Source organism: Hydra vulgaris, chromosome 12 (genome assembly GCF_038396675.1).
Source record: "Hydra vulgaris chromosome 12, alternate assembly HydraT2T_AEP".
NCBI classification, from domain to species: Eukaryota; Metazoa; Cnidaria; class Hydrozoa; order Anthoathecata; family Hydridae; genus Hydra; species Hydra vulgaris.
Window position 1 is genome coordinate 25,139,324 of NC_088931.1, and position 27,236 is coordinate 25,166,559.

General features: G+C 28.6%; 2 protein-coding genes across 2 annotated transcripts in view; both read left to right on the forward strand.

Annotated features, from left to right (window-relative positions):
- The window catches only part of LOC100201320 (dedicator of cytokinesis protein 1), a 127,493-nt gene that overhangs the window by 21,928 nt on the left and 78,329 nt on the right, over nucleotides 1-27,236 (forward strand). The window contains exons 8-14 of the mRNA XM_065812675.1: nucleotides 186-273; nucleotides 375-404; nucleotides 1,770-1,930; nucleotides 16,392-16,473; nucleotides 16,580-16,643; nucleotides 16,814-16,885; nucleotides 17,280-17,355. Of these exons, the coding sequence (XP_065668747.1) occupies nucleotides 186-273; nucleotides 375-404; nucleotides 1,770-1,930; nucleotides 16,392-16,473; nucleotides 16,580-16,643; nucleotides 16,814-16,885; nucleotides 17,280-17,355 (573 nt within the window). The remainder of the gene's footprint in view (nucleotides 1-185; nucleotides 274-374; nucleotides 405-1,769; nucleotides 1,931-16,391; nucleotides 16,474-16,579; nucleotides 16,644-16,813; nucleotides 16,886-17,279; nucleotides 17,356-27,236) is intronic.
- On the forward strand, nucleotides 9,766-11,147 carry LOC136089108 (uncharacterized). Its single transcript, XM_065814833.1, has 2 exons — nucleotides 9,766-10,043; nucleotides 10,370-11,147. Exons 1-2 carry the CDS (start codon nucleotides 9,904-9,906, stop codon nucleotides 11,145-11,147), a joined length of 918 nt encoding a protein of 305 aa, XP_065670905.1. The 5' UTR covers nucleotides 9,766-9,903.

Below are 27,236 nucleotides of genomic sequence, written 5' to 3' on the forward strand. Positions count from 1 at the left end.
ATACATTTTGACAACTGAGGATGAAATTTTGTATTCATAAAATATATTAAAAATTGATAAATAAAATAATTTTAATAAATTAAAAAAAAAATCGTCCTATATATTTGTGTAATGTGCGTGTGTTGTGTGTGATGTGTGTGTTATTTTGTTTAGATAAGTAAAAACTAGATTACTTTTTTCTTTAGATTTTTGGGTTTGGATTTAGTTATAAGAGACAGTTCTGGAACAGTTTTAGATGTGGCATCTACTGGTGTTATTGATATATATAAAAGAGTGTGTTTTTTATAGTTATTAAATAGTTCGTAATTTATCACATTTTAAATTTAATTATCACTTTTTTTAAAAATGTTTTTAATTTTACTTATTTCTTTAAGAATTTAGAATCTTCTCAAAGAACAGAAACAGTAAGATATGTATTTTGTTGACTTTTTTAAAATCTCTATGTAAAATTAAAGTAAATTATGTAAAGTTAAACAAAAAATATGCATATTATTCTTCATATATTCACCTCTATGTACATTGCCATTATTTAGTTAAATAGTTTAAACCATTAATTTTATGAAAAATTAACGGTTTATAAGAAAAAAAAATCATTTGTGAAAAAAAAAATCAAGGTAAATTGAATAAAAATCTTTTAATCTTAAAAAAGTTTTTAAAAATAATTTAAAACAAACAAACATGTTATTTAAGTGCAACATTACATTTTTGTGTATTTAAATACAACAATATGTTGTATTTTAAAGTTTAATTGTTGTTAGGCCATTATTCAATTTGATGTCTTTTTTTTAAATGAATTCACTACCAATAAGGTATATATTGGACATATTCATGTGGTATATATACCTACACAGTATATATATATAGGATATATTCATGAACTAGTAGAATTGTGGAAGAACATTTGGCTTCAAAACATTTGGAATCAAAAATTTGAAAATTAATAACTAAGTTAGATATATAATTTTAGTTAGACTAACTAAAAAATTTGCTCTAATATGCCACAAAATGTTAACCTACCATACCTGTACAACCACCATACCTGTACAACCACCATACCTGTACAACCACCATACCTGTACAACCACCATACCTGTACAACCACCATACCTGTACAACCACTATAATCTGAATGTAAACTATTTTAAAACCAAAAAATCTTGTTTGGGTCAAATTTTATATTACTTTATTTAGCAACTTATAACTTGATATAATTTTATAATAATTTTGATAAAATTATATAAAGAGTTTCTATTCTCAGCCTCTTCAGCCTCATCATTTCCAGAATTCAATCCAGAATTATCTAGAAGTTCAATTTGATATACAACCCTATGCTGAAATGCTGAAAAAAGTTCTTTCCATGTATATTCTCAACCTTAGTTTTTCCATTAGCATAATGAATTTTTGGTAGCTTTTTTTCTTTGTTGGTTTTGAGGTTTTTTAATGCACCATCTGTTTTGTTTCATCTGTTTTGTTTACAATTTTTTTATCAGCTTAAACAGAAGTTTCGCATGTCCAAAAAACTTTGTTACAGTTTTTCAAATATTTTTGTCTTCAATTCATTATTCTAATTTGAAAAATATATGAATACTTCGATTGTTAGGTCATAAAATATTATGACCTAACCATCTAAGTAGAATATATTGACTGCACATTTTTTTTACTAGTAAAAATATTTTAAACGAAATAAAAAATAATAAACTATTTCAAAAGTATTTTTAATACTTTTGTTTTATCATGATTTTTTTAAATTTGTTATTGCTTTCTTTTAGCCTATGGATATTCAAACAACTATGCAAAATCGTTATTCTGTTCAATCTACACATAGTATCTATAACATTTATATATGCATAAAAAATGTGGTCTGTAAAGTAGGTGATGACACAGAAGTATTGATAACTTTGTATGATGGGAGGGAAAACAATTTTATTAGGTAATTTAATTTCAAATAACATAAAATCATTTTTTCAACTTTCTATGCTTTTGTTTGATAAATGATAAAACTATTATTTTAATAATAACAATATATTTAATAATTTAATAATAAGAATATATTTAATAATTTAATAATAAGAATATATTTAATAATTTAATAATAACAATATATTTATTAATTTAATATTAAAAATATATTTAATAATTATGCTCATTATAATTATCATTAATCATTATATGTATATTTAACACAAGATCTAAAAAACAAGGAAAATGACAGGAAAAAAGAGATTCCAACATTTAGTTAGGACTTATCAATTTCATAGATTTTATAAACACAGATTATTTTCTATCAAGAGTATTATAGTAACAGATGATTTTTTTTTCAACAGTATAATAGTTAAGCACCAGTGAATAGTGTTTTCATTAAACAAATAGCGATTAGCTATTCCTTAAACTTTGTGTTATTCTTTAAACAAATAGTACTATTTGTTTAATGAATAACACTATTTGTTAAACTTTAGTATTGAAGTTTAAGGAATAGCTAATCGCTATTCGTTTGATGAAAACACTATTCGCCGGTGTTTAACTATGATACTGTTGATAAAAACAAAATCATCAATGTTACTATAATACTCTTGATAGAAAATAATCTTTGTTTAATAAATAGAACTATTTGTTTAACAAATAATACTATTCATTTAACAATTTTCGTTATGTATAACAAAATATTAAAAGTGATGCTAAAATATTAATAAGTGAAAAATAGTAATAATAACAAATAACAAATAAAAGTAATAAAATAACAGTAAAAAAGCAAATAAAAATAATTGATATTTGAATGATATATCACTTAGATAAAAATAATTAATAAGTGATATGTCATAAAAATATGATTAAAATGAGGAACATCAAATTTTTATTAACATTAAAATAATATTAATAACATCTAGAAAGAATTATACAAATCGCTAATAATGTACAAAGGGAATGTTTTGCAATCATTAAAAAAATGGAACTAAAATCAGATTCTTGAACTTTAAACTGAATTTTTACAATTAGTGGAATGAATAGCAAATAATATATTTATTGACAAAGTTTTCTAATACTATTCATATAGCAAAAGCTTAATCAAAGCTTAATGAATAAAAATAATGGTGAAAAAAAGCAGGAGATTTTTTTAATGGAAGTATCCAAAGCAAGGGCAAACCAGCACAAAACTTTGTGGGCATTTTCGCTAAATAACTCCTCAGTGTAACATTGAAATTTTTTTTTTGACATAACATTATACGTCTCCTTAATGGGATTCCATTATAAAAAAAAAATTTTGTTATACTATTTTTTTTATCTTCAAATTGTTATCAATCTCACCCCTTCGTTTGGGGTGACTTTGATAACCTAATAGTTTTAAAGCGGCTTATTAATTTAACTTTCCTTACAAGTGTTATTGATAGTTTTTGGGGATTTACTAAATTAAAATACAGTATAAGAAATTACAATATTTTACTGGTAAAATTATGAATTTAAAAATCAAATACGGTTATCAAATATATACACAAAATAGACAAAAAAATATATATTATATTAAGTAGCAATTTAATATATCAATAGCATCATTGTAGAAGACAATCATATTTATTAGTTATATAATAATAGTAGCACTAGTAGTATTGTCCTTTAGTTGTTTACTTACATTCAAAAATAAAAAAAGATGCGAAATCAAAAAACTAAAAAATCACATTTTTTAAAGCTAGACATATTTTTAAGAGAAATATACAAAACAAAAATAACCTAACAACTGGTGTCGAAACTTACTTGTAATTAAGTAGTACTATGTAGTATATCTAAACTACTGTAAGGTATTAGTTATAAAAACAAATGTTTTAAAGACTAAATGTTAATGTTCTTAAATCAAATGCGCTAATATCAATTGTTTACTGAATGTTTTTGATACCTTCTGATAGAATATCTAATACACACACTTAACGGATTGTGTCAATATTTTTTACATTTACTAACTTAAGCTGATAGCTATTATTTGTCACTGGAAATCGATATTTAAACAAATTTTTGGATCCTTCAACTTTCCTTTTTTCATCCAAGGGTTTCATCCAAGCAGTTTTTTTAAATTTTGAATCAGTGACATTTATCCTGTCCAAGTAGTCTTTCACTAGCACATGTATATCCATACTATCCAAAAGTATTTTCCAATCTGTCAAGATGTGCTTAGAAATTGTAGTATCTTTTTTTTGGTATTGGACTTTAATCTGGTTGTCCCTCTAGGTTTTTACATGTCTCAGCTTGCTCTTGTTGTGCAGAGTACCATATGGTATACCATGCAACTATGATGCCTTGAAGATTGACATTCTGTTCGTTGAGATATCCAACAAGGCATTTTATTTGCTAATGCTGGATAGGATGCTTATGATCAACTACCTGGTTTGTATTTATATATTCTCATATTCCTTGCAATTGTTCTTGTATATTTACCATCGTTTTATGTCTTTTGTCTTTTTTAACTAGAAATAATCATTCAAAACATTAAAAAATTACAATAAGATTGAAATGTCAATCACTAAAAGCTATCTGAAAAAATCTTTGGATTTTTGTGGAATTGTAATTGGGAGAGACCAAAAACGAGTGGTATATACCAGTGGTATAATTGGAATATACCAAAAAAAAAATTATATAATTTTTAGCATTTTTCAAAGACATGTAAAAATCTTTTGTTGTTTAAGTTATAAAGTAATAAAGAGAATTTTAAATGTTTAAATTAAGATGTCTGGAAATACTTCTGGTCTTGAAATTTCCATTCTATTGAAATTTCAAGACCAGAAAGTGTACTTAGTTTGTATGAATTGGGCAAAGTATCTTAAATTAGTCTGATAGTTAAAATTTTGTAATAAAAAAAATTAAAAAATTTACAATGACATAAGTAATCACTAGCGTACTATGGTTATTAAGATTTTTACATCTATAGTAATAAATTCACTAGCGCACTAAAAAAGAAGTTATTAAGATTTATATTATAAAATGTTTTTTTTAACATATTTACAGCACTCCAATTTTTTTTATATTAATATTATAAAAAAGTCCTCATCCCCCCTTTCTTCAGTTTATTAAAATTATTAAAAATTTTAATCCCTCTGTTTATTATGACTCCAATCCCCCTGTTGTTTTGCACCCGAGAGTAAGCCTAAGAGTGGGTTAATAATAATGCAATAATGCTTTTATAAAAATTATTAATAAGTCATATCAAAATAGTAAGTTGCATAAAAATTATATAATAAATATAATTATAATTATATAATAAATAATAAATTTTTTTAAATTTTATTATTAAAGCTTTATAAAAGTTTACAAACAAATAATTTTAAAGGTATCAAACTGCTACTAATGGTTCAAAAATTATTGTAAAACAAAAATCAATACATCTGATAAAAATTTTACTAAATTTTATTTGTCTATTGTATGAAACATTTAATGCAGAAAAATGATGAAATGAGATTTTTGTAAATCAGATTTTTTTTTATGTGTGAATAATTTTTATGCCTTGAATTTTTTTTCATAACTTTACATTGTAACATACTTTAGATTTTTTTTCCACAACTTTACATTGTAAAATACTTTAGATGGTTTTTATCACAACTTTACATTGTAACATACTTTTCATTTTTTACAACTTTATTGTAACAAAATAATTTGAAACTGTAAAATATAACATAATTTGAAACAAAAGAATATTTTAAATGAACAAACTTTATTATACTTATTATACTGTTTTTTTGTTAGAGCTGATATATACTGGGTAATTCATCAAGTTAGGAAAATTAATGAAAAAACAAAACAATAAATGTGCTACTGCAAAAATAATAACAGTCAAAACTTACATAATTGAATTGTTAGTTTAAACACTAGTTAATTTAAGTATTATAAATAAGAATCAAAGTTAAAATAATAATTACTAAAGGTCCAAAAAATATGCTTATTTTTAATTGGTTGATTTTTAAGATCAATGTCTTTAAGATCAATAATCTTAAAAATCAATCAATTAAAAATTATACTAAAGCTATTTGCACATTGTACAAAACATTAAAATCCAATTTTAGTTAAGGGAAATTTTGAAGATTTATTTAAAAAATTAAATGTTTTAAATTAGACATAAATTAATTGATGATAAAAATAATGATAAATTAATATGTTAATATATGTATGTATGTATGTATGTATGTATGTATGTATGTATGTATGTATGTATGTATGTATGTATGTATGTATGTATGTATGTATGTATGTATATATATATAAAAATTAGTAAAAACACTTATCTAATTTTCTTCGACAACTTGTTTCACCATCAGTAGGTTCATCAGGAAGCTTCCTGATAAACCTACTGATGGTGATACATTGTTTTCAGTTTAGGATGTTGAATGCTGGATCTTCTTGACTCAATGCATGGGTTTTGCTTGTGTCTCTGTTTTTATGACAAGGCAACTCATTCTATTATCTCCTAATGAGGGTGCAGCTCTAAAACTCATTTTTATGGTTCTGAGGCTGGCTGGTAGTCAGGTTTCCTGAACTCTGTGGTAGCTCTCAGAGAGGCTGATTCCATCAACTGCTGAAAAATATCAGAGTACTAACAGTGCCATGTTGCGCATGGATGGTGTCCCTGTTCATACTTTTGGTGTGCTTTGTTGAGGCAACATTTAGAGCTCTTAAATAGTAATGAGGCCACATTTGGAGCTTATTAATGGTAATGAGGCCACATTTGGAGCTTATTAATGGTAATGAGGCAAATTGCTTGGACTATTAAATAGTGTTCTGAGTACTATCTATGCTTTGATTTAAGTTCTTTAAAAAATTTAAAATGACAAAGTATCAAAAACTAAAAAACACAAAAAACCATTGTCATCACCAAGTTCTCTAAACCTATCATTCACTAATATTTGTGGTCTTCGAAGTAACTTTTCTTTTGTTAAGTCTTATCTCTTGCAAAGTTCACTAGACCTACTTGCTCTTTGTGAAATTAATTTGAGTTCAGCTGCCTCATCTTGTGATCTTATTGTTGATGGTTATCTTCCTTTAATTTGTAAAGACTCCAATAGTCACATGCTTGGCCTGGGGATTTATATTTGTAAGAATTCACCCATTTGTTGTGAAACTAGGTTTGAATCACAGACCATTCTTTTATGTGCTTTCGTTTAGTACCACTTCACTCTATCGCCTTTCTCTTTCTTCTATATCGTTCTCCTTCATCTCAAGATTACAATCTTTTTGATGTTATTTCTGATCAAATTGACCAAGCCCTCCCTCTTTATCCATCAGCAAATATTGTTATTGTTGGTGACTTTAATGCTTATCACACTGAATGGCTTGGCTCTAGTGTCAATGACTCTGCTGGCATTAAGGTCCTCAACTTTTGCTTTTCTCAATTTCTAACTCAAATAGTCAACTTTCAAACTTGCTTTCCAAACAACCCTAATCATTAACCTTCTCTACTCAACTTATGTCTTGTTTCTGATCCTAGTCATTGCTCAGTTTCTCCACATTCACCCTTAGGTGCTTCTGATCACAGTTTGATCTCTCTAAAACTATTATCTCATTCTTCATCATCTGAATCCCCATCGTACCTCTTACAACTACCTTAAAGCTGACTGGGACTCTTTCTGTTATTTTCTTCGTGATGGCCCTCAGGTAGAAATCTTTTGTCTTCCTGTTGACAAATGTGCTTCTTACATAACTTCGTGGATTCAGGCTGGGATGGTATTTTTTATTCCCTCTTGACGATTCCAGGTCAAGCCTAACTCTTCTCCATGGTTTTCCTCACATTGTGCTACCGCAATTTCCAATCGAAACCATTACTTCCAAATCTATCAACAAAATAATTCTCCAGAAAACAGATGTCTGTTTACTATTTCTAGAAACCATTGTAAAAAGGTTTTGTCTAACGCCAAAGCTCGCTATTCTCAGATCATGAAGTCTCGTATTTCATCACAAAAATTATGCTCTCGTGAATTGGAGAATGTTTAACAGTATCAATAATAAGGGCAAATCTGTTATTCCATCTCTCTTGTATAGTTCAGACTTTGTCACCTCACCTAAAGACAAAGCTGAATTGTTTGCTAAAAACTTTTCATCAATATCATCTCTTGATTCCACTAGTTGCGTTCTACCTGATATAGCAGTCAAACAGGTTGATTCATTCCTTGACATTTGTATCACTCCAGCTTCTGTATCAAAAGTGATTTCCTGCTTAGACTCTTGTGCAGCTTGTGGTCCAGACAACTTACTTGTTGAAGTCTTACAAAAGTGTTCTCCTGAGCTGTCATCCATACTTTCAAAACTCTTTAACAAGTGCGTATCAGAGTCTTGTTTTCCGACATGGTGAAAAGCAGCATCTGTTATCCTTATTTTCAAAAATTCTGGAGAGTGATCTGACTCACCTAACAACTGTCCCATTAGTCTTCTTCCTATCATACATAAGGTTTCTGAATCTTTAGGATTTCTAATGTACGATAGGTTTTATCGTACATTAGGTAGAGATGGAGAGGCTAAGGCTATCGCTCTTGACATTTCTAAAGCTTTTGAAAAAGTTTAGTATGTTGGTTTTCTTCATAAGCTTTCTTTTTACGGTGTATCTGGTAACATCATTATGATTATTGAGTCCTTCCTTTTCAATAGTAGTATAAAAGTTGTCCTCGATGGACAGCGCTCTTCTTCATATCCTATAACTTCAAAGGTTCCTCAAGGTTCAATCATTGACCCTATACTCTTTTTGATTTACATTACCGATCTTCCAGATATTCTCACATCTAAGGTGGTCTATTTTTTTCAACCAATCGTTATCACAATAATTTAGATCTATATTTATGAACAGTGATGTACTTGATGAGTCATCTACCCTTCATCTTCTAAGATTAACTCTTACTTCTGATCTTTCTTGGAAACCGTATATCAAATCCATTGCAAAATTAGCATCTGCTAAGGTTGCATCTCTTTTTACTCGGGATTCTATTCTTTATCTCTATCTTTATCTCAAATCTGTTCTTGTATGGAGTACTGTTGCCATATCTGGGGTGGATCTTCTAATTATGCCCCTTCTCTTTTAAATAAGGTGCAAAAATGCATTGTAAACATAGTTGGACCTGCTCTTGCAGCCAACCTCCAACCATTATCACATCATTGTAACATTGCTTCTCTTTCTCTTTTCTACAAATACTATAATGGGCACTGCTCTAAAGAGCTAGTGTCTCTTGTGCCATCTACTAAAATTCATTCTCCTGTTACTCGTCATTCAATTAAGTCTCATCCTTTTTCTGTGACTGTTTCTAAATGCTCCAACTCTTATTCCTCTAGTTTTTTACCTCGAAAAGTTCTTTGGAATTCGCTTCCTTTATCTTGCTTTCCTGATTCATACAATTTACAATCTTTTAAGTTGTCTGTCAATCGTTATCTTGTTCTACAAACTTCATCTTTTCTCTTCTAGTAACTTCCAACTCTTATAGTGGTTGCTTGCAGCCTTGTTGGAAGTGAAGGTGTAAAAAAAAAATTATTATTGCTCTGTTCTTTAAGAATATTGAGCACTCTATTTGTTGAATACACTAACATAATTTATATAATATATATATATATATTTTTTAAATGACATCATTTTGTATGAAAGTTGAATAATTTTAATATATGAACATCAATAAATACAAATTTTCTCAATACTAGTTTTTTTATTTTATCAAAAAATCTATGCTAGATTTTTGATCTTTAGCTTTAATTACAAATTATTAATTAATACCCCGTTCATACTGACGATAAAACACGTTTTAATTGTCGTATTTTAAACGCGTTTTACATTTTACTATTCTCATCAAATTTAAAATTGGTTTTAATTAAAACACGCAACGTTAAAAGTTGTTTTAATAAAACAACGTCGCGAGGTTGTTTTAATTGCGTTTTATTACCCTGAACTGTTTTTAAATGGCGGAGGAAAAAGCTGTTGCTGAAGAAAAAGTTAAATCTAGAAAGAGAGCTAGACATTGGGATGATGAGGAAACAAAAATACTAATTAGTAAATGGTCAGAAGATAATATCCAAGAAAAGTTGAAGTCATGCACAAGGTTTTGTTTTGTTTTTTTCAGTTAAGTTGGATCAAATTGAAATAACTTGTTAAATAAAATCAAACCACTCGTTACTAAATAGTTTAAATAAATCACAAATAGACAAGAAGTGATTACGAATTACATTAATATTGAATAAACAAGGAAATGAATGTTTATAAATTGTACTTTTTACAACAAGATATTTATTTCTCTTTGATAGTTAGCACAATATATATATATATATATATATATATATATATATATATATATATATATATATATATATATATATATATATATATATATATATATATATATATAACTTCATATTTTTTGGATTTTAGAAAAGGAAAAATTTGGGAGGAAATTTTGCTATTCTTGCAAGCTTCTGGATATGAAGACAGAGATAAAGAGATGTGTAAAACAAGAATTCACACATTGACAAGTGCATATCGCAATTATATTGATAATAAACGAAATACAAGTGGGACTGGTCCTTCCAAAAAACCATCCTGCTTTGATGAAATTGATAAGGTTCTTAGTGACAAACCAACCACATTACCAACTTTTTTGAAAAGTTCCTCAGGCATGAATGTTATTATTGAAAAAACTGCAGAAGTGAATAATTTTAATAATTGTGTTAATGAGTTAGTAAACTGTGAACATATAGACATTGAAACTACTCCGTCAAGTTCTAAATCTGAAGAGTTGGTAAAAAAAGATAATAGTTTTTACTTTAAAAAATCCAAAAAGAAAAAATCAAGAAGTGAGGTAATGTTTGAACAATTAAATGCCACTGTTAATAAATTTATGACCTCTCAGGCTGATATTGATCATAAAATTTTAGAAAGTATTTTAGAAAACCACAAACAAGAAGAATTATGTGTTATATTAAAAGTTCGTCAAGTTGAAGATTTATATTTTATTGAAATAGAACTTTCATTGGCAGATTTGACACTAGATAAACTTACTTGCACAATAAAAGAGGAATTTTCAGTTCAAGATAATGCATCTTTATTGATTACCAAGTTACCAAATGTACTTATCCGAAATGATAAGGATGTTAAACGTCTTAAAAGTGGGACTGAGATAGAGTTTTTAATTATGATTAAAAAAATGTGAAGCAATTTCTTTGTTTTGTTATTTTTTTCTCAAAATAAAATAAACCATGCCTTTTACAACATTGTTTGAAAAAAATCATTTACAACTAAACAGTTGTAAAATAATGTTTTTTTATGGAATTTCTAATAAACTCAGCTTTATTGTCAAGTTCAATGCAACTGTGGTTTAATATAGGGTTTACTAAGTCAATTTCTGTTTGTTCAATCCATTCATTTAAATACTTTTGCTTTGTCAAAGTACAGAAGTTATGTAGTATACAACATGTTGTAACAATATTGACTGTGTGTTCAACTGTTGTATCTAATCTCTTTAAAAGACATTGAAATCGACCTTTTAATCTTCCAAATCCATTCTCCACCACCACACGACATTTACTAAGAGAAACGTTAAACTTTGCTTCTTCTATACTAAGATTTCCACGATCTGAGTAAGGTTTCATAAGCCAATTTTTAAGGGGATATGCTGAATCACCAAGGATAAGAGGACCAATTTCAATATTATCAATTATTTTAGATAAGTTTGTAGGTAAAAAGGTTCTAGCCAGACACTCTTTATATAAGGGAGAATTTTTAAAAACCCTTGAATCGTGTGATTTGCCAGTCCACCCTACAAAAATATCTCTAAATAAATACTTGCTGTCTACCAATCCCTGTAAAATAATGGAGTGATATTCTTTTCTGTTTATATAGTCCTCTGAATTTTTATGAGGAGCCTTTATTCTTATGTGACATCCATCAACTGCTCCAACTACTTGTGGAAAACCATATAATTTTTCAAAACTTACTATAATCTCCATTGTTTCTTCCCTTGAGGGTAAGGAAATGTATTTCTTCATTAAGTTATCAACAAAATGTTTACAAATTCTGTGAACTATTGTACAAACAGTTGATTTTCCTAAGCCAAATAAATTGGCTATTGTTCGGTAATCTGCAGATCCACTTAAAAAGTAAAGTGTCACAGCTAACTTCATTTCTAAAGGCAAAGATTTACGAAAGTTAGTGCCTTGTATAGGCATAAAAGGTGAAACTTCCTTGCACAGATAATTAAAGGCTGCTTTAGACATTCTTATGTTTTTTATCCAATCATCTTCGTTCCAACAGTTTACCATTGTTTCGTACCAAAAGCTTTGACTGCGAGGTTTAGTCCAAATTTTTCTGTAAACCGCAAAATTATAAGCAGTAATACAGTTTATCTGTATGTGCTGCAATTGCAGTCTTCTTTTTTTCCTTGATATGTACAATAATACTCGTAACTTCGAGATCAAGTTTTTCTTTGAGAGCGCCATTTTCGAACGTTAATATAAATACTAAAGAACGTTCAATCTGAACGCAAGAAAACTGAAAACATGTTTATTATAAAACTATGTTTACATTAAAACATGTTTATTTAAAACAGAATTTAGTGTGAACTGGGTATAAATTTAATTACAAACAAACAGTAACTTCACTTTTTAATGGCTTCTTTAAAATTCGCTTTAATTGGGCTTCTTTAATGTTACGTAAGTATAAAAAATGTGGCATCCAGAATTGCATTTTTACATACTGACCTCTGTTCTTAGGTCCGCATTTGTTAAACTGAATTTCGATTGCCTCTCAAACTTTTCTTTCAAACTTTTTGGGTTCTATTTTTAACATTTTTACTTGATCCCATTTTATAAAACATGGTCATTTAATTTTATGATGCCCAATTGCAGGTTGTTCCAATTTTTCTTTAAAAACATTTTTTTGGTGCTGTTTTGTTTTTGTTGCTATTTTCAAATTTTTTTTCACCAATGTGTTTTTGTTCACACTCGCATTCTATTAGGTATACTCCAGGAAAGCTGTTTGATGGTAGTATTGTTTTGATGTGTGAAGTTAGCAAAGATTTAAGATTTGCACTAGATTTAAAAACTGCCTTGTAACCTGCTTTCTTAAAGATTTTTCGATATTAGAATCCACAGTAGTGATATAGTTGGCATGGTTGCTTCGTTGTTAGGTAAGATTATTTCATTATTTGAGTGTCATTTTTTTATAACAATATTTGCAAGGTTTTGTAATTTTTCTTTTCGCACCCATTTTCAGCAAACACATTTATTAAGAAATCGATTTCTTTATTTAAAAATTTTTCAGAGCAATTTGGTAAAGCTCTATAAATAAATCCTTTGAATATTTCTTCTAAGGTTTTTGGATTGTGGTTTGAATTTGGTTTAATGTGAATATTTTTTATTGTTTTTTTTTTTTGCTGTTAAAACGCACAGTTCTTAATGGAGCTGAACTTTATAAAGAAACAAAAAAGTTACAACAAGTTAAAACAAGTATGGCAAAATCGAAGAATCAATATATCTTTCTTTAAAAGTGTAGAAGACATAAATAATACCAAAATCGCCTAGAGTTGTATGTCCACTAAATAACAAAAAGGGAAAAAGCTAACTAAAAGGTACTGTTTCGAATTACTAATATGTATTAAAAGCGATTCTAGAACTAGAATCAAATAAAACTACTAAAAGATGTCCAAAATTATTTATATAAAAATTTAACTCAAGATGATTATGAATCTGTTGAAAATGTTACTGAAAAATCTCAGTAAAAAATTAAATCTAAATATAGTCTTTAAAAAAAAAAATCTTTAAAAATATAAATCTAAAAGAAAAAGCTGAGACTCCTTCATTTCTTAAAGATTTCATGTTGAACCTATGTGAAACGGAAATACCTGAAAACCACAGAAATCTTTTAGAACTAGGACCTAAATTTGTTTCAACTATAAAAAACATACCCTATTTAGACATTATTTCAGTAACAGAATACACTGCATTAAAACTAGAGTATTGCAACAAAATAGAGAGTTCACAAGACTTATGTAGAAATGTGTTGAGGCGACTTAAAATGTTTAAACCACAAAAAAACAGTAATTTAAGTCATAGCCAGAGACAAGCATTAAAACAAATTAATGAGGACACAAACATTGATATATATTCTTTTGATAAAGGAGCAGGCTTCGTAAGAATAGAACACAACAAAGCCATTGACAAAATTTGCCAAGAAATTAGCAAAGATAATTAAAGAGGAGCCTACCATTAAATTTGCTACTAAAATTAGAACTTACCTATCAAAATTGAATAAAAATGGACAATTTACCAAAAATGAATATGAAAGTCTTTACCCAAGCAATTCAATACCGCCACGTATGTATGGTGTAATTAAAGCGCACAAACCGGAAAAATCATACTCTATGCAGTTAGTAGTTTAAACCATTGGGACACCAAGTTATGGAATATCACAATATTTAGTAAATATATTTCAACCATTTTAAATAAAAACAGATAAAAAACAATAAAAACAAGTTAAAAAATTCGTTGACTTTTGTAAAAACAGCTAAATTTATATCCATCAATTTTCACGGCCTCTGGAAAAGACCTCAAAAATTCTTCTTGATATGTTGGAAATCTTTCCAAATTTAAATAAACTAACAAAACTGATCGTTTCAAAAATAAAATCACTAATAGAACTGTGTTTGTATAAATGTTATTTTTTATGGAATGAAAAAATTCATGAACTTGTAGATTCAGGTCCAATAGGACTTTCATTCATGGTAATACTTGCGGAAGGTTTCCAGCAATTTTTTGAAAATAAAGCAATCGGCATTGCGCTTCATTCTAATCCACTGTTAGAAATAAAATCATTTTTGAGGTATGTAGATGATAGCCACGCAAAATTTACAAATAAAGATAATGCCATTCGTTTTCAACAAGTATTAATCAGTCAACATCATGCCATCAAATACACAATTAAATTGGAATATGAAAACAAAAGATTAAATTTTTTAGACATCCAAATAACCAATAAACGAAAAGGTAATTATGATTTTAACATACAGCGAAAAAAAGCAATAACAAATATTCAGGTTATGCCCAATTCATATCACGATCCAAAAATCTTAGAAGAAATATTTAAAGGATTTATTTATAAAGCTTTATCAATTTGCTCTGAAAAATTTTTAAATAAAGAAATCAATTTCGTAATAAATGTGTTACCTGAAAATGTATACGAAAAGAAAAAAATTACAAAACCTTGCAAATATTGTTATAAAAAAATGACACTCAAATAATGAAATAGTCTTATCTAACAACAGAGCAACCATGCCAACTATATCACTACTGTGGATCCTAATATTATCACCAAAACTTCGAAAAATCTTTAAGAAAGCAGGTTACAAGGCAGTTTTTAAATCTAGTGCAAATCTTGAATCTTTGCTAATTTCACACATCAAAACAATACTGCCATCAGATAGCTATCCTGGAGTATACCTAATAGAATGCGAGTGTGAACAAAAATACATTGGTGAAAAAAAAATTAAAAATTGCAACAAAAACAAAACCGCACCAAAAAAATGTTTTTGAAGAAAAATTGAAACAACCTGCAATTGGGCATCATAAAATTAAATGACCATGTTTTATAAAATGGGATCAAGTAAAAACATTAAAAGTAGAACCCAAAAAGTTTAAAAAAAAAGGTTGAGAGGCAATCAAAATTCAGTTTAATAAATGGGGACCTAAGAACAGAGGTATGAATTTAGATGATGGTCAGTAATGTAAAAATGCAATTCTGGACGCCATATTTTTTATACTTATGTAACATTAAAGAAGCCCAATTAAAGCGAACTTTAAAGAAGCCATTAAAAAGTGAAGTTACCGTTTGTTTGTAATTAAATTTAATTAATAATTTGTAATTAAAGCTAAAAATCTAGCAAAAATTTCTTAGATAAAATAAAAAACTTAGAATTGAGAGAATTCGTATTCATTGATGTTCATATATTTTATGAATATATATATATATATATATATATATATATATATATATATATATATATATATATATATATATATAATATATGTGTGTATATGTATATATATACACATATATATATGTATATATATATATATATATATATATATATATATATATATATATATATACACACACATATATATATATGTATATAAATATGTATTTATAAATATATATATATATACACATATATATATATATATATATATATATATATATATATATATATATGTATATACATATATATTTATATATATATATATATATATATATATATATATATATATATATATATATATATATATATATATATATATATAGTTTTATGCCTTAAGTTTTATATATATGAATATATTATTATACTTTTATTTTAAGATAACTAAATTATTGGTGATTCTTTTTTAATTTTTTATTCTTTTAGTGAACACTTCTTAATTTACTGGGATAAAAAAGGCATGCCTAAAGACATTACAAAATTTTCTAACTTATCATGCGTCTTTACAGTAAGTCTTTTGTTTAAGGTTTTTAGATTAATTTTAGAGTATTTTGACAAATTTATATCAGAATATGTATAAACCATTCGTTGTAATAATGTTATTTAAAACCTAGGATCTTGGGCTAAAAGATCTTGAACGAGATAAACTTTATATTGTTTGTCAAATCATCAGAGAAGGTTTTTTGTTTTGGTTTTTTTGTTTGTTTGTTTAATAAAGTTGTTTAATAAATATTAACTTTAGTTTGTTTTGTTAATTAAAGTGGTTAAAAATAATTTTAAAGTAATAAAAGTGGTTGAAAATAATGTTAATAAAGGTTTATTGACATGTGAATGTTTTTTTTTTATAGGAAGAATGGATATTAAAGATAATGATAGTCCAAAGTTTACTCAAAAACTAAGACGACCATTTGCTGTTGCAGGTTGATAAATCATTTTCTGTTGATTTACAAAAGTTGTAATCTTATTTTAATATATTTGTAAATAATATTTTTTGACTCGTTACAAAGTTGAACTTCTTTGAAAGTTTTTGTTTGACCATTTGAATTAAACCAAATTTTTTTTATGTACTTGACTTAAAAATCTGGTTTGGTTCAAATTTTTGAATAAAAGTTAACAAATAATATAAAAACAATTAAATATATTAACACAAATATGCATACATTGGTTGAGCATCCAAATAATTTAATTTGTTTTGTCTTGAAGACCAAAATTATTGTTTGAATATATTAAGTATCATATAAAAGCCATCTATGTTTATACGAAAATATGTATTTTATATTTCCTATTGATAATTTTTTTTAATTTTTATTTTAGTTCTTCATGTAAGTGATATTGTTCAAGGAAAAGCATTACAAGATACAGATAAGGAATATTGTCTTCAACTCAACTCGTATGACATTTATATAAGTTATCCACAAAATTAAATTGTCTGCAAAAAAATTACAAAATAACATTTTATTTTCCAATAACAGTATATATATTTATATATATATAAATATATATATATATATATATATATATATATATATATATATATATATATATATATAACCCTTGAAATTAGGGTCGACATTCAACAATGCCTACCTAACTGCTGGCCGAAAAGTGCTTGAGGTCAGCCAAAAATTGCCGATCTCATATATATATATATATATATATATATATATATATATATATATATATATATATATACAGTGGTGGCACAAAGTCATGACCACAGTGGAAAAACATGAGAATTTTATTCATTTTTGGCACAATATAAAATAAAACAGCACCACATTGAAATAAAAATGACTCTGCATTGTCAGTAATAAAACATAAGAAATTCTGACTAAAAGGCTAGTATTTTGTATGCCCTCCATGCGCATCAAGCACGGCCTGTACACCTCTTGGCATAGACTGTACCAGCTTTTGGATGGTGTCAACAGGGATTGCTAGTCATGCAGCTTGCAAATGTTGCCACAAATCATCCAGATTGCTGGTTTTGGTTTTCTGTACCTTTCTGAAGAGCTCCTCCCACAAATTTTCAATGGGGTTCAGGTCAGGACTTTGTGGAGGCCATTCAACAGAATTGGTATGAGCACGTTTGAGATATTCCATTACTTTCTTAGCTTTGTGGCAAGGAGAATTGTCCTGTTGAAAGAAAAATGGTTTGTTTTTACCAAATAGTTTATTTGCTTTTGATTTCATTTGTGTTTTTAATATTTCCAAATATTTATCCTGGTTTACGATGCCCGTACAACGATATAAATGACCTACACCTGATCTTGACATGCAAAGCCATACCATAAGAGAGCCTCCTCCATGCTTTACTCTGGAAGCTACACACAGAGAACTAAATCATTCACCAACTCTTCTCCTCACATAAGCTCTTTTAGCTCCATAGAAAACAGTAAAGGTACTTTCGTCACTCCGTAATACTTTATTCTATTGTGCCACAGTCCAGGTTTTGTCTTCGCGAATGCTTTTCTTTTGGCGATGTTATCAGGTCACAATAAAGGCTTCTTCGCAGCAATTCTCCCATTCAAACCAGCTTGCTTTTTCCCATGTAGCTTGCAAGATCTGAAGATGTGGTGAGACGATTGGACAAACTCGCCCAAACCAAAAGCCGATCCTGCTTTGCAGTAATTTTACGAGATCATCTAACACGCTCTAAGTCTGCCACTGTACCAGTGTCTTTCTCTTTTCTGGCTGTTCTGGTAACAGTAGACAGTCCAATTTTCATTTGCTCAACAATATCTCTGTAAGAAATGCCTTGTTTAATCATAACAATGATCTTCAGTCGTTGCTCAGTTGATAGCTTCTGATACATGGCATACACAATGTTCTGCAAAATTATAATACAATAATAATAAAACGTTTGTTTAATGAAAGAAAACATGATTTCGTTCATTATTTAACAACAACAAATGTTTAGAAATACAATAAAACTTAAAAAGTTCAAAAATATTGTTAATTATAGCTAATCAAGATTAGTTAATCCTAATTAGCACTGCTAATTATAATTATAATTAAATCTAATTAATTTATTCTCAATTTTAGCTCCACGTTTCGGTACGATATGTAGTCGAGTGATAATACATTAATTTCAAGTAAATATCTACTAAAACAATGCTAGAAAAATCTTAAACTTACCAAACTAATATCAACAATTTCTGATCAAATCAACACAGAACAGTAATTAACAAAAATTACAGTAATTATAATACCAAAATATATATATATATATATATATATATATATATATATATTAGGGTGACACAAATTAGGGTCGAAAAATGAAATTTTTAGAAAATTAAAAACCGCAGTTGCTTAACTTGTTCTACAACATTCAGTTAGTCTAAATACAAAATTTTATTTATTTTTCTTTGTTGGAAGTGCTACATGTAATTTTTTAAATATTGAGGATTGGCTGAACTTTATGTTATTTTTACAGGTTAAAATGTGTTTATAACTAAATTCTTGTTTGATCTATGATCTAAGAAGGAAAAAAAACACTGTAGTATCTTACAGTTAACTATTATTTTACATTAATTTTCCAACTCTCAGGGCCACAACACAGGGTGTCGTCGGCTCTAAGAGTTGGAAAAGTAATGTAAAATGTGATAGAATAATTTTAGGGGGGGCACATGCCCCCACACCCCACTTTTAAAATGAAGACTTTTTTTTTTAAGAAGATGGCAATTTTTATAAGAAATTGAGATTAAAATATGTTTATAACTATAGTTTTATTTGATCTAAGAAAAAAACAAAACTGTTTATAGAATGTTTATAGATACTGTTTTACATTAATTTTTCAACTCTAGGTTTCAGGTTTACCAGTTCCTTAAGCGACATATCTTTTGTAATTAGTTTTCTATGTTCCCTTACTACCAAAAGAATGTTCTGTCTCTGATCCTAATTGTTGGAAGTGTGAACAAAATTTTCAATTAAGCTAATATTTCTTTCTGCGCAGTCGTTTGTCACACTGAGATTGCGAACTAACTGAGTGAAATGTTTGTATGAATCTAGCGCTAAGAAATCGCTTGAAGTATGCCACTCTCGAACAGATTCGGTGTGACCTGTGAGTATTAAAAAAAAGCCAACTCTCCTTCGTAATTAAGTCCTCTAATCTACTATCACTGGTAACAATAACAGCTGTATATATATATATGTATATATATATATATATATATATATATATATATATATATATATATATATATATATATATATATATATATATATATATATATGTATGTATGTATATAAAACATAAGCGATAAGCCATTTCAGTCAAGCCACTTTTCATCAATTTTTAATATTTAAACAAATCTAAAGATATTTTTTAAGTGGTAAGATCAGGGCTGTCCTGAAGAGATTTTAAAAGGGGGGTGACATGTCTGTTTTTTGCCGACTGTTTAAAGCCAAAAAAAAATTTTTGGCCACTAACTTATCTATAATAAAAAAAAAGGTCTTTGTTTTCTGACATTTGCCGACTGCCAACTATAGATCCAATTTGCCAAATAATAAAATTTGTTGGGGAGGGGGTGGAAGGGTGGGCTAGACACCCCTACACCCCCTCCCCGAGACAGCCCTGGGTAAGATAAAAGAAGAAATTAACTTTATAAAAACTACTTATGAAGTTTAAATGACGATCATGTAAAAAGTTTTGAATGACAATTACATTTAGTATTAGTGCTATTTACAAATAAAATAGTGGGTTGCATAAATATAGTCAGTTGATTTTTAATATGATTTTTTTTATGTTTTTTTAAAATTTAAAGCAAGCAAAAAAGTTATTAATTAATTGTTTTAAATTTTATTAACAGTGGTTTTATAAACAAAATAAGAAAAAAAGTTTTTTCAAAAAAAAAATTTTTTAGATTTATGATATCTTTTTTATAAAAAATGTATACAACTGTTAAAAAAAACAGACAAAAAAATAGAACAAAAATTTAGTATTTTGTATGCGCACCACAAACTTTCACACATGCACGAACACATCTAGGCATAGATTCAACTAGTTGGATGCATAATTCTCTTGGAAATTCTTTCCAAAGCTTTACTAACGCCTGCTGTAGTTGTGCAACTCTGGCTATACTCTTTTTGACCAATCTCTTGACTTAAACAAAGCCCAAATGTTCTTGATGGGATTGAGATCTGGAGAACAAGCTGGCCAAAGCATGAATGTAATGTTTTTCCGATCAAGCCACTCTTTAACAGAGATTGCAGTGTGAGCCATAGCGCCATCGTGCTGAAAAATCCATTGTTGTCGTCTTCCGTAAAAAGCTCTGGCTGTTGGCAAAAGTTTACTTTTGACGGTCTCTCTGTAGTTGTACTTGTTAATTCTGCCGTTATAAATGTTGCATTACCCTGTTCCTTTATGGTAGAAGCATCCCCATATTCCAACTGATCCTCCTCTGCCTTGTATCCTTGGTACACATACCAGCCAGCCTCTTGATGATTAATCTTGACTTGCAATTTATCACCTCAAAATTGGATTTGTCGCTGAAAATGACTTTGGCTCAGTCTTCTACAGACCAGTGAAGTCTTTCTCTACACCACTTTAACCTTTTAAGGCAATCTGAGACATGCAAAAGTGGTTTTCAAGCAGCGAAATAGCAATCTAAGCCTTTCTAATTTAGGCATCTTCGTATAGTCCATCTACTAACACTAACATTACCAGGCCTACTTGTGAACCATATAGCAAGTTCGCGGTAAGAAATTTTAGGGTTTTGTCTAACCTTTCGATAGAGATAACTTTGGTCTCTTGAAGTTAGCTTTAAAGGCCTACCAAGCCATGGTAAATCTTTAACATCATTATTTAGTTCGTGGTTTTTCAACATTGTTTGTACACATTTAAGCAAAACATTGCACATTATGAGCTATTTCTCATTGGCTTTTTGTTTTATTATTTAGCAGGCCTACAATTAACTATTGAACCTTGACAGAAACAGCTTTTCTACCCATTTTTGCTTTTTACTTTACCAAATAATTACCAAAGCGAATAATTCAAGATATAAAAATGATAATTTTATTTTATTTTCGCAAGAACGTTTATATAGTTTGAAAGAAATTAACCAACAAATTTTAGATCGCTAGGATAACATTTCATTTAGATATTTCAACTTAAGTTGCTAAATTTTAGTTGACTCTATATTTTTGCTACATCAGAAATACAGTTATGTTCTAATTAAGTTAATAATTACTAAAGACTGGTTAACCTAACAAGTTCCAATTGTATACCATTTGATAGAGAATCAATTAATTAAGACATTTAATACGCTTTTAATTGTATTAATTAGTTGGTTTCAAAGATAATTGTGAAAAAAACAAAAGTTTCACACAAACAAAGTAGTGACTCTATTATATTTATGCAACCCACTGTAAGTTTAAAAAAAGACAAAGAATTTTTTTTTTTTTTGGTGCGCAAAAACTGTTTTGATTTGATAACTTTCATAAATGTTGTGAAGAATCGCTCAGGAAGAGTGCTGCCACCAGTTTTTTAAAATTTCCTTTGTCAATTATATTTCAATGAATTTCAATGAGTTCAATACTTTTGCAATTCTTTTGTTGCATAAAGATATAAAAAATCCATGATAGTATTTGCTCGGTAATGCAAGTTAAATATATAGTGTCAAAAAACTAGTTTATTTTCCTTAGCCTGTTACCTCTGATAAAATTTTATAATTTTTTAAATTAGTATAGAATTCTTAACATCTTGTGAAAGTTTCTAATACAAACTGCTTTACTGATTCACAGAAATCTGACCTAAAAGTTGACTCAATTTTTTTACCTTGTTTTCTGTGCAACGTATATTGACATGACATTTCAGTAATAAATTCACCCTCTTTTGGCCAGACTAAAAACCCATTAGCTTATTTTATTTTTAGACTTACAGCTTTCATACAAAATAGCTTTTTTTTACAGTTTTTTACAAAATAAGTTTAATTTACAGTTTAAATAGGCAAATATTTGATAAAGTTGTACACATTTTTAGATTTGCATCCAGAATAAGAAGCTTTATTGTCAATCATTTTTGAATGGAAAGTATCCTAAAATCTACTTTGTATAGTATACTAAAAAAAAAGGAGCAAAAAAAGAGGACCAAAAAGAAAAGTTGGAAGTGGTCACAAAGCAAAAAAGATGTCTAAATCTAAAGAATGGTATTTCACAACATGATCTTCCAAAACATATGTCAATGTATCACAACCATATATAAGTATTCGTTATCATAAAAAAACTAAAGCACCTAAAAAAACACTGCCGCAAAAAGCAGCTGTTCAGTCAAAATGCTGTAGATTAGTTTCGATATTTTGGAAAAAAATAATTGTTATAGATGATGAATCATGCTTTTATTTAAGCAACACCAATATTTTTGGAAATGAGTCCAGCTCTACTTTTCTAACATAAATTGCGTATCAAATGATGTAAGGTTGAAATTAAAAGACAAATTCGAGTCAAAATTACTCACTTGGATTACATTCTCGACAAAAGAAATCTCTCAGCATTACATAGCTCCATTGGGCCAAGCAGTCAATGAAAATGAATATATTTCAAAATGTCTTGTCAAATTAGAGAAATTTATTGAAAAATATCATAAAAATGACAGTATCATTTTCTGGGCTGATCTTGCTTTGTCACATTACTCACGTAAAGTACAAGACTTTCTAAAATCAAAAAATATTGAATTGGTATCAAAAGTGCATAACCCTGCTAATGTGCTAGAATTGCGATCTATTAAAGATTTTTGGTCTGAACTTAAAAGATTGGTGTACAATAAAAATTGGAAAGCTGGATATCTAGATAAACTTAAAAAACAGATAGAGTTTTCAATCAGAAAACAGACATAAAACGAGTACATCAGCTAGCTGCTGCAACATTTAGTGGATACTGTTCATGTATCGAATGTTGCAAAAGGCCTTCGGTGAAGAGACTATGTCTCAAAAAAATGTTTACAAGTAGTACAAAGACTTCAAAGAAGGCCGAGATTGTGTTGATGACTTGGAACGCTCCGGACAACCATCGACTTCGATTGATGATCCCCACATCAACAAAATCAAAGAATTGGTGCTTGCAAATCGTCGGTTAACCATTCGAGACCTTGTTGACATGGTTGGAATATTATTTGGGTCGGTGCAAGCGATTTTGAAGGATCATTTGGGCCTCAGAAGACTCAAATCACGTTTGGTGCCGAAATTTCTCAATTTCTTTGAAAAAGAGCGTCGCGTTAAAACGTGTGAAGCAATGCTTTCTGACTATCAAGACGTCTACAAACAAATTATTACTGGCGATGAGACTTGGGTCTACGCATACGACCCTGAAACAACCGACCAATCGAGTGAATACCGTGAAAAAGGCGAGCCGAGACCAAAGCAACCACGTCAAAGTCGCTCAAAAATCAAGGTCATGTTGACTGTTTTCTTTGATTATTGTGGTGTCGTGCACTACGAATTCCTTCCAACTGGCCAAACTGTCAACAAGGAATATTATTTAAGCGTTATGCGACGTTTGCGTGAAGCTATTCGCAAAAAGAGACCGGAATTATGGGCCAATAACTCTTGGATTTTGCACCACGATAATGCGCAATCGCACACAGCACTGGTTCTTCGTGAGTTTTTCGCCAAAAACTCTACCCATGTTACTCCACAACCACCGTATTTGCCCGACTTAGCACCGTGTGACTTCTGGCTGTTCCCAAAGCTCAAGAGACCACTCCGGGGAAATCGTTTTGAGTCCATTGAAGAGATCCAACGTGAATCGGCACGCGCATTGAAGGCTATCCCTACCAAGGACTTTTCGGCATGCTTCGAAGACTGGAAAAAACGTTGGCAAAAGTGCATTGAGGCCGGGGGGGGGGATTATTTTGAGGGGGACGATACAAATTTGGAAGAATAAATAAAGATTTTTCATTTTATAAAAAAATTCACCTTACTTTTTGATCACAGTAGTATATATATATATATATATATATATATATATATATATATATATATATATATATATATATATATATATATATATATATATATATATATATATATATATATATATATATATACTTTTTCAATAAGAATACTCCCTAAACAATTTCAATGGGAATACTACCAGACAATTGCTAAAAATAAAATGTTACGCTAATATTTAAAAAAGGGAACAACTTCAAAGCATCAAGCTATAGACCTGTCTCACTCATGTCAGTACTCTGTAAAATTCAGGAAAGCATGATACAGAGACAATTTTTATGTGCTTTTATGTCATTGATGTTCACACATCAGACTTAAAGGTTGTTGCCAGCAGAGTTCCTCAGGTATCAGTTCTTGGTACAATTCATACTGTATATAAACAATCTACCAAACAAATTAGCATACCACTTTAAAATATATGTGGATGACACTAAAATTATTGAAATCATTAAGCCTCCCAAATATGAGGACTCTCTGCAGAATTTTTAGATATGTGAAGCCTTGAATTTTTTAGCTATTCTATCTGATTGGTTCATTTTTTTTGCTACTGAACTGAGAATCGACCTTTACCTTTGGGGCATTTCACGTCAAGTGGAACCACCCATCTGACATCACTGACTCGGATTTTGATGAAAATTGGCTCACATGTTGGGCATATGGACAGAAGAAAAACATGTAAATTTTTTTGACTTAGGTCAATTATTTTCTGAGATATGACCTTTCAAAGTTTTGAGCTTTTCACTTGACCTTGGTTATTTAAAACGTCATAACTTTTATGCTATTATACTTAGGAAGTTGATTTTGGTGGCAAACAGAAGCTCTTGCATAGACAAATAACTTTGTGTCTATACAAAAAAGTGATAAGTTCAATAAAAAAAAAGTTATTGGTCATTTGGTCATTTGACCTTTGACCCTGGTCGATGGCAAAGGTCAAAAGTCATAATTTTTTTTTTACAGATTGCTTTTTTTATTGTGGATGTCCCATGAAAAAATCTTTTTGGGATTCCCATAAACAGGTTCTAAAAATTTAATATTTAAATACCTTAAAATTATACAGTATTTTAAGGTAATTTATTGAGTGTAGGCCCTAGGTTATATAATAGCTACCATATACCAATATACTATGATTTGGTGATACTTGGCCCATATATATATATATATATATATATATAATATATATATATATATATATATATATATATATATATATATATATATATATATATATATATATATATATATATATATACATATATATATATATGTGTATATATATATATATATATATATATATATATATATATATATACATATATATATATATATGTGTATATATATATATATATATATATATATATATATATATATATATATATTAATATATATTAATATATAAGTAACAAAAAGGCTTTATTTAGCAGTTTTAGCTACATGGCAGTACAGTACGGAATGCAGTATAATATTTTAACCATTACCATTGCAATACATATTTGCTAATAATAAATTAAAAAAGCTATAATAGTTAACGATGATGCAAGTTAAGTGCTTTGGTTGCTCCTTCAGACTCTTTAGAAGTAATGAAGTATGACCAACCAGTTGTAGTTTTGGGTTCGACTGCTAGCAAAAGATCATTCAAATCAATGGTAAAAATATTTGGAGGATCTCTGAAGGAGAAAAGTTGACTTGAACCATGAGGGTGAAGAAAGTTAATGGTTACTTCTCTTTTTTCTGGATTGCTTTCCAACACACAACCTATCCACCAATGTTCATCATACTCTACAACCATGTAACCAGTAATTGAACTGAAGTTGAGCTGGCTAACATTCTGTGATGTAATTTTTTCAGTTCTAGACACAGAACTGGAACTATAATCTTGTACTTGAAGTTCATTCGTGGATAATAGTTTGAAGCAATGAAGTTTTTGGGTAACAGGAATCGTTTTAGCATTCGGAAATCTTTCCTTTAATATTGTGGATTCAATTTGCCAATCATTTGCAGTGAGGTATTCAAAGGAAATGCCATGGATATTTCTTTAGCAAAAGTATATAATTGATAAGTGGTCATTATTTGGTCATGGTATGGACGTTGTAAGCTTGCTTCTGCCGCTTTACGTTTCACAGTTCCTCCAACTCCATCACAAGGGCCCTTACCATGACTTGTGGCAAAGAAATGCCATTTGGCTGGAATACCAAAATCCTCTTTGTGATAACACAGATTTATGAAATTTTTGCAGTTTTTGTATTGTGCTGCACAGCCATCACTAAAATATGCTATTTTTAATACCTCAAATTTCACTTTTAAAAAATTAATTAGTTTACGCTGA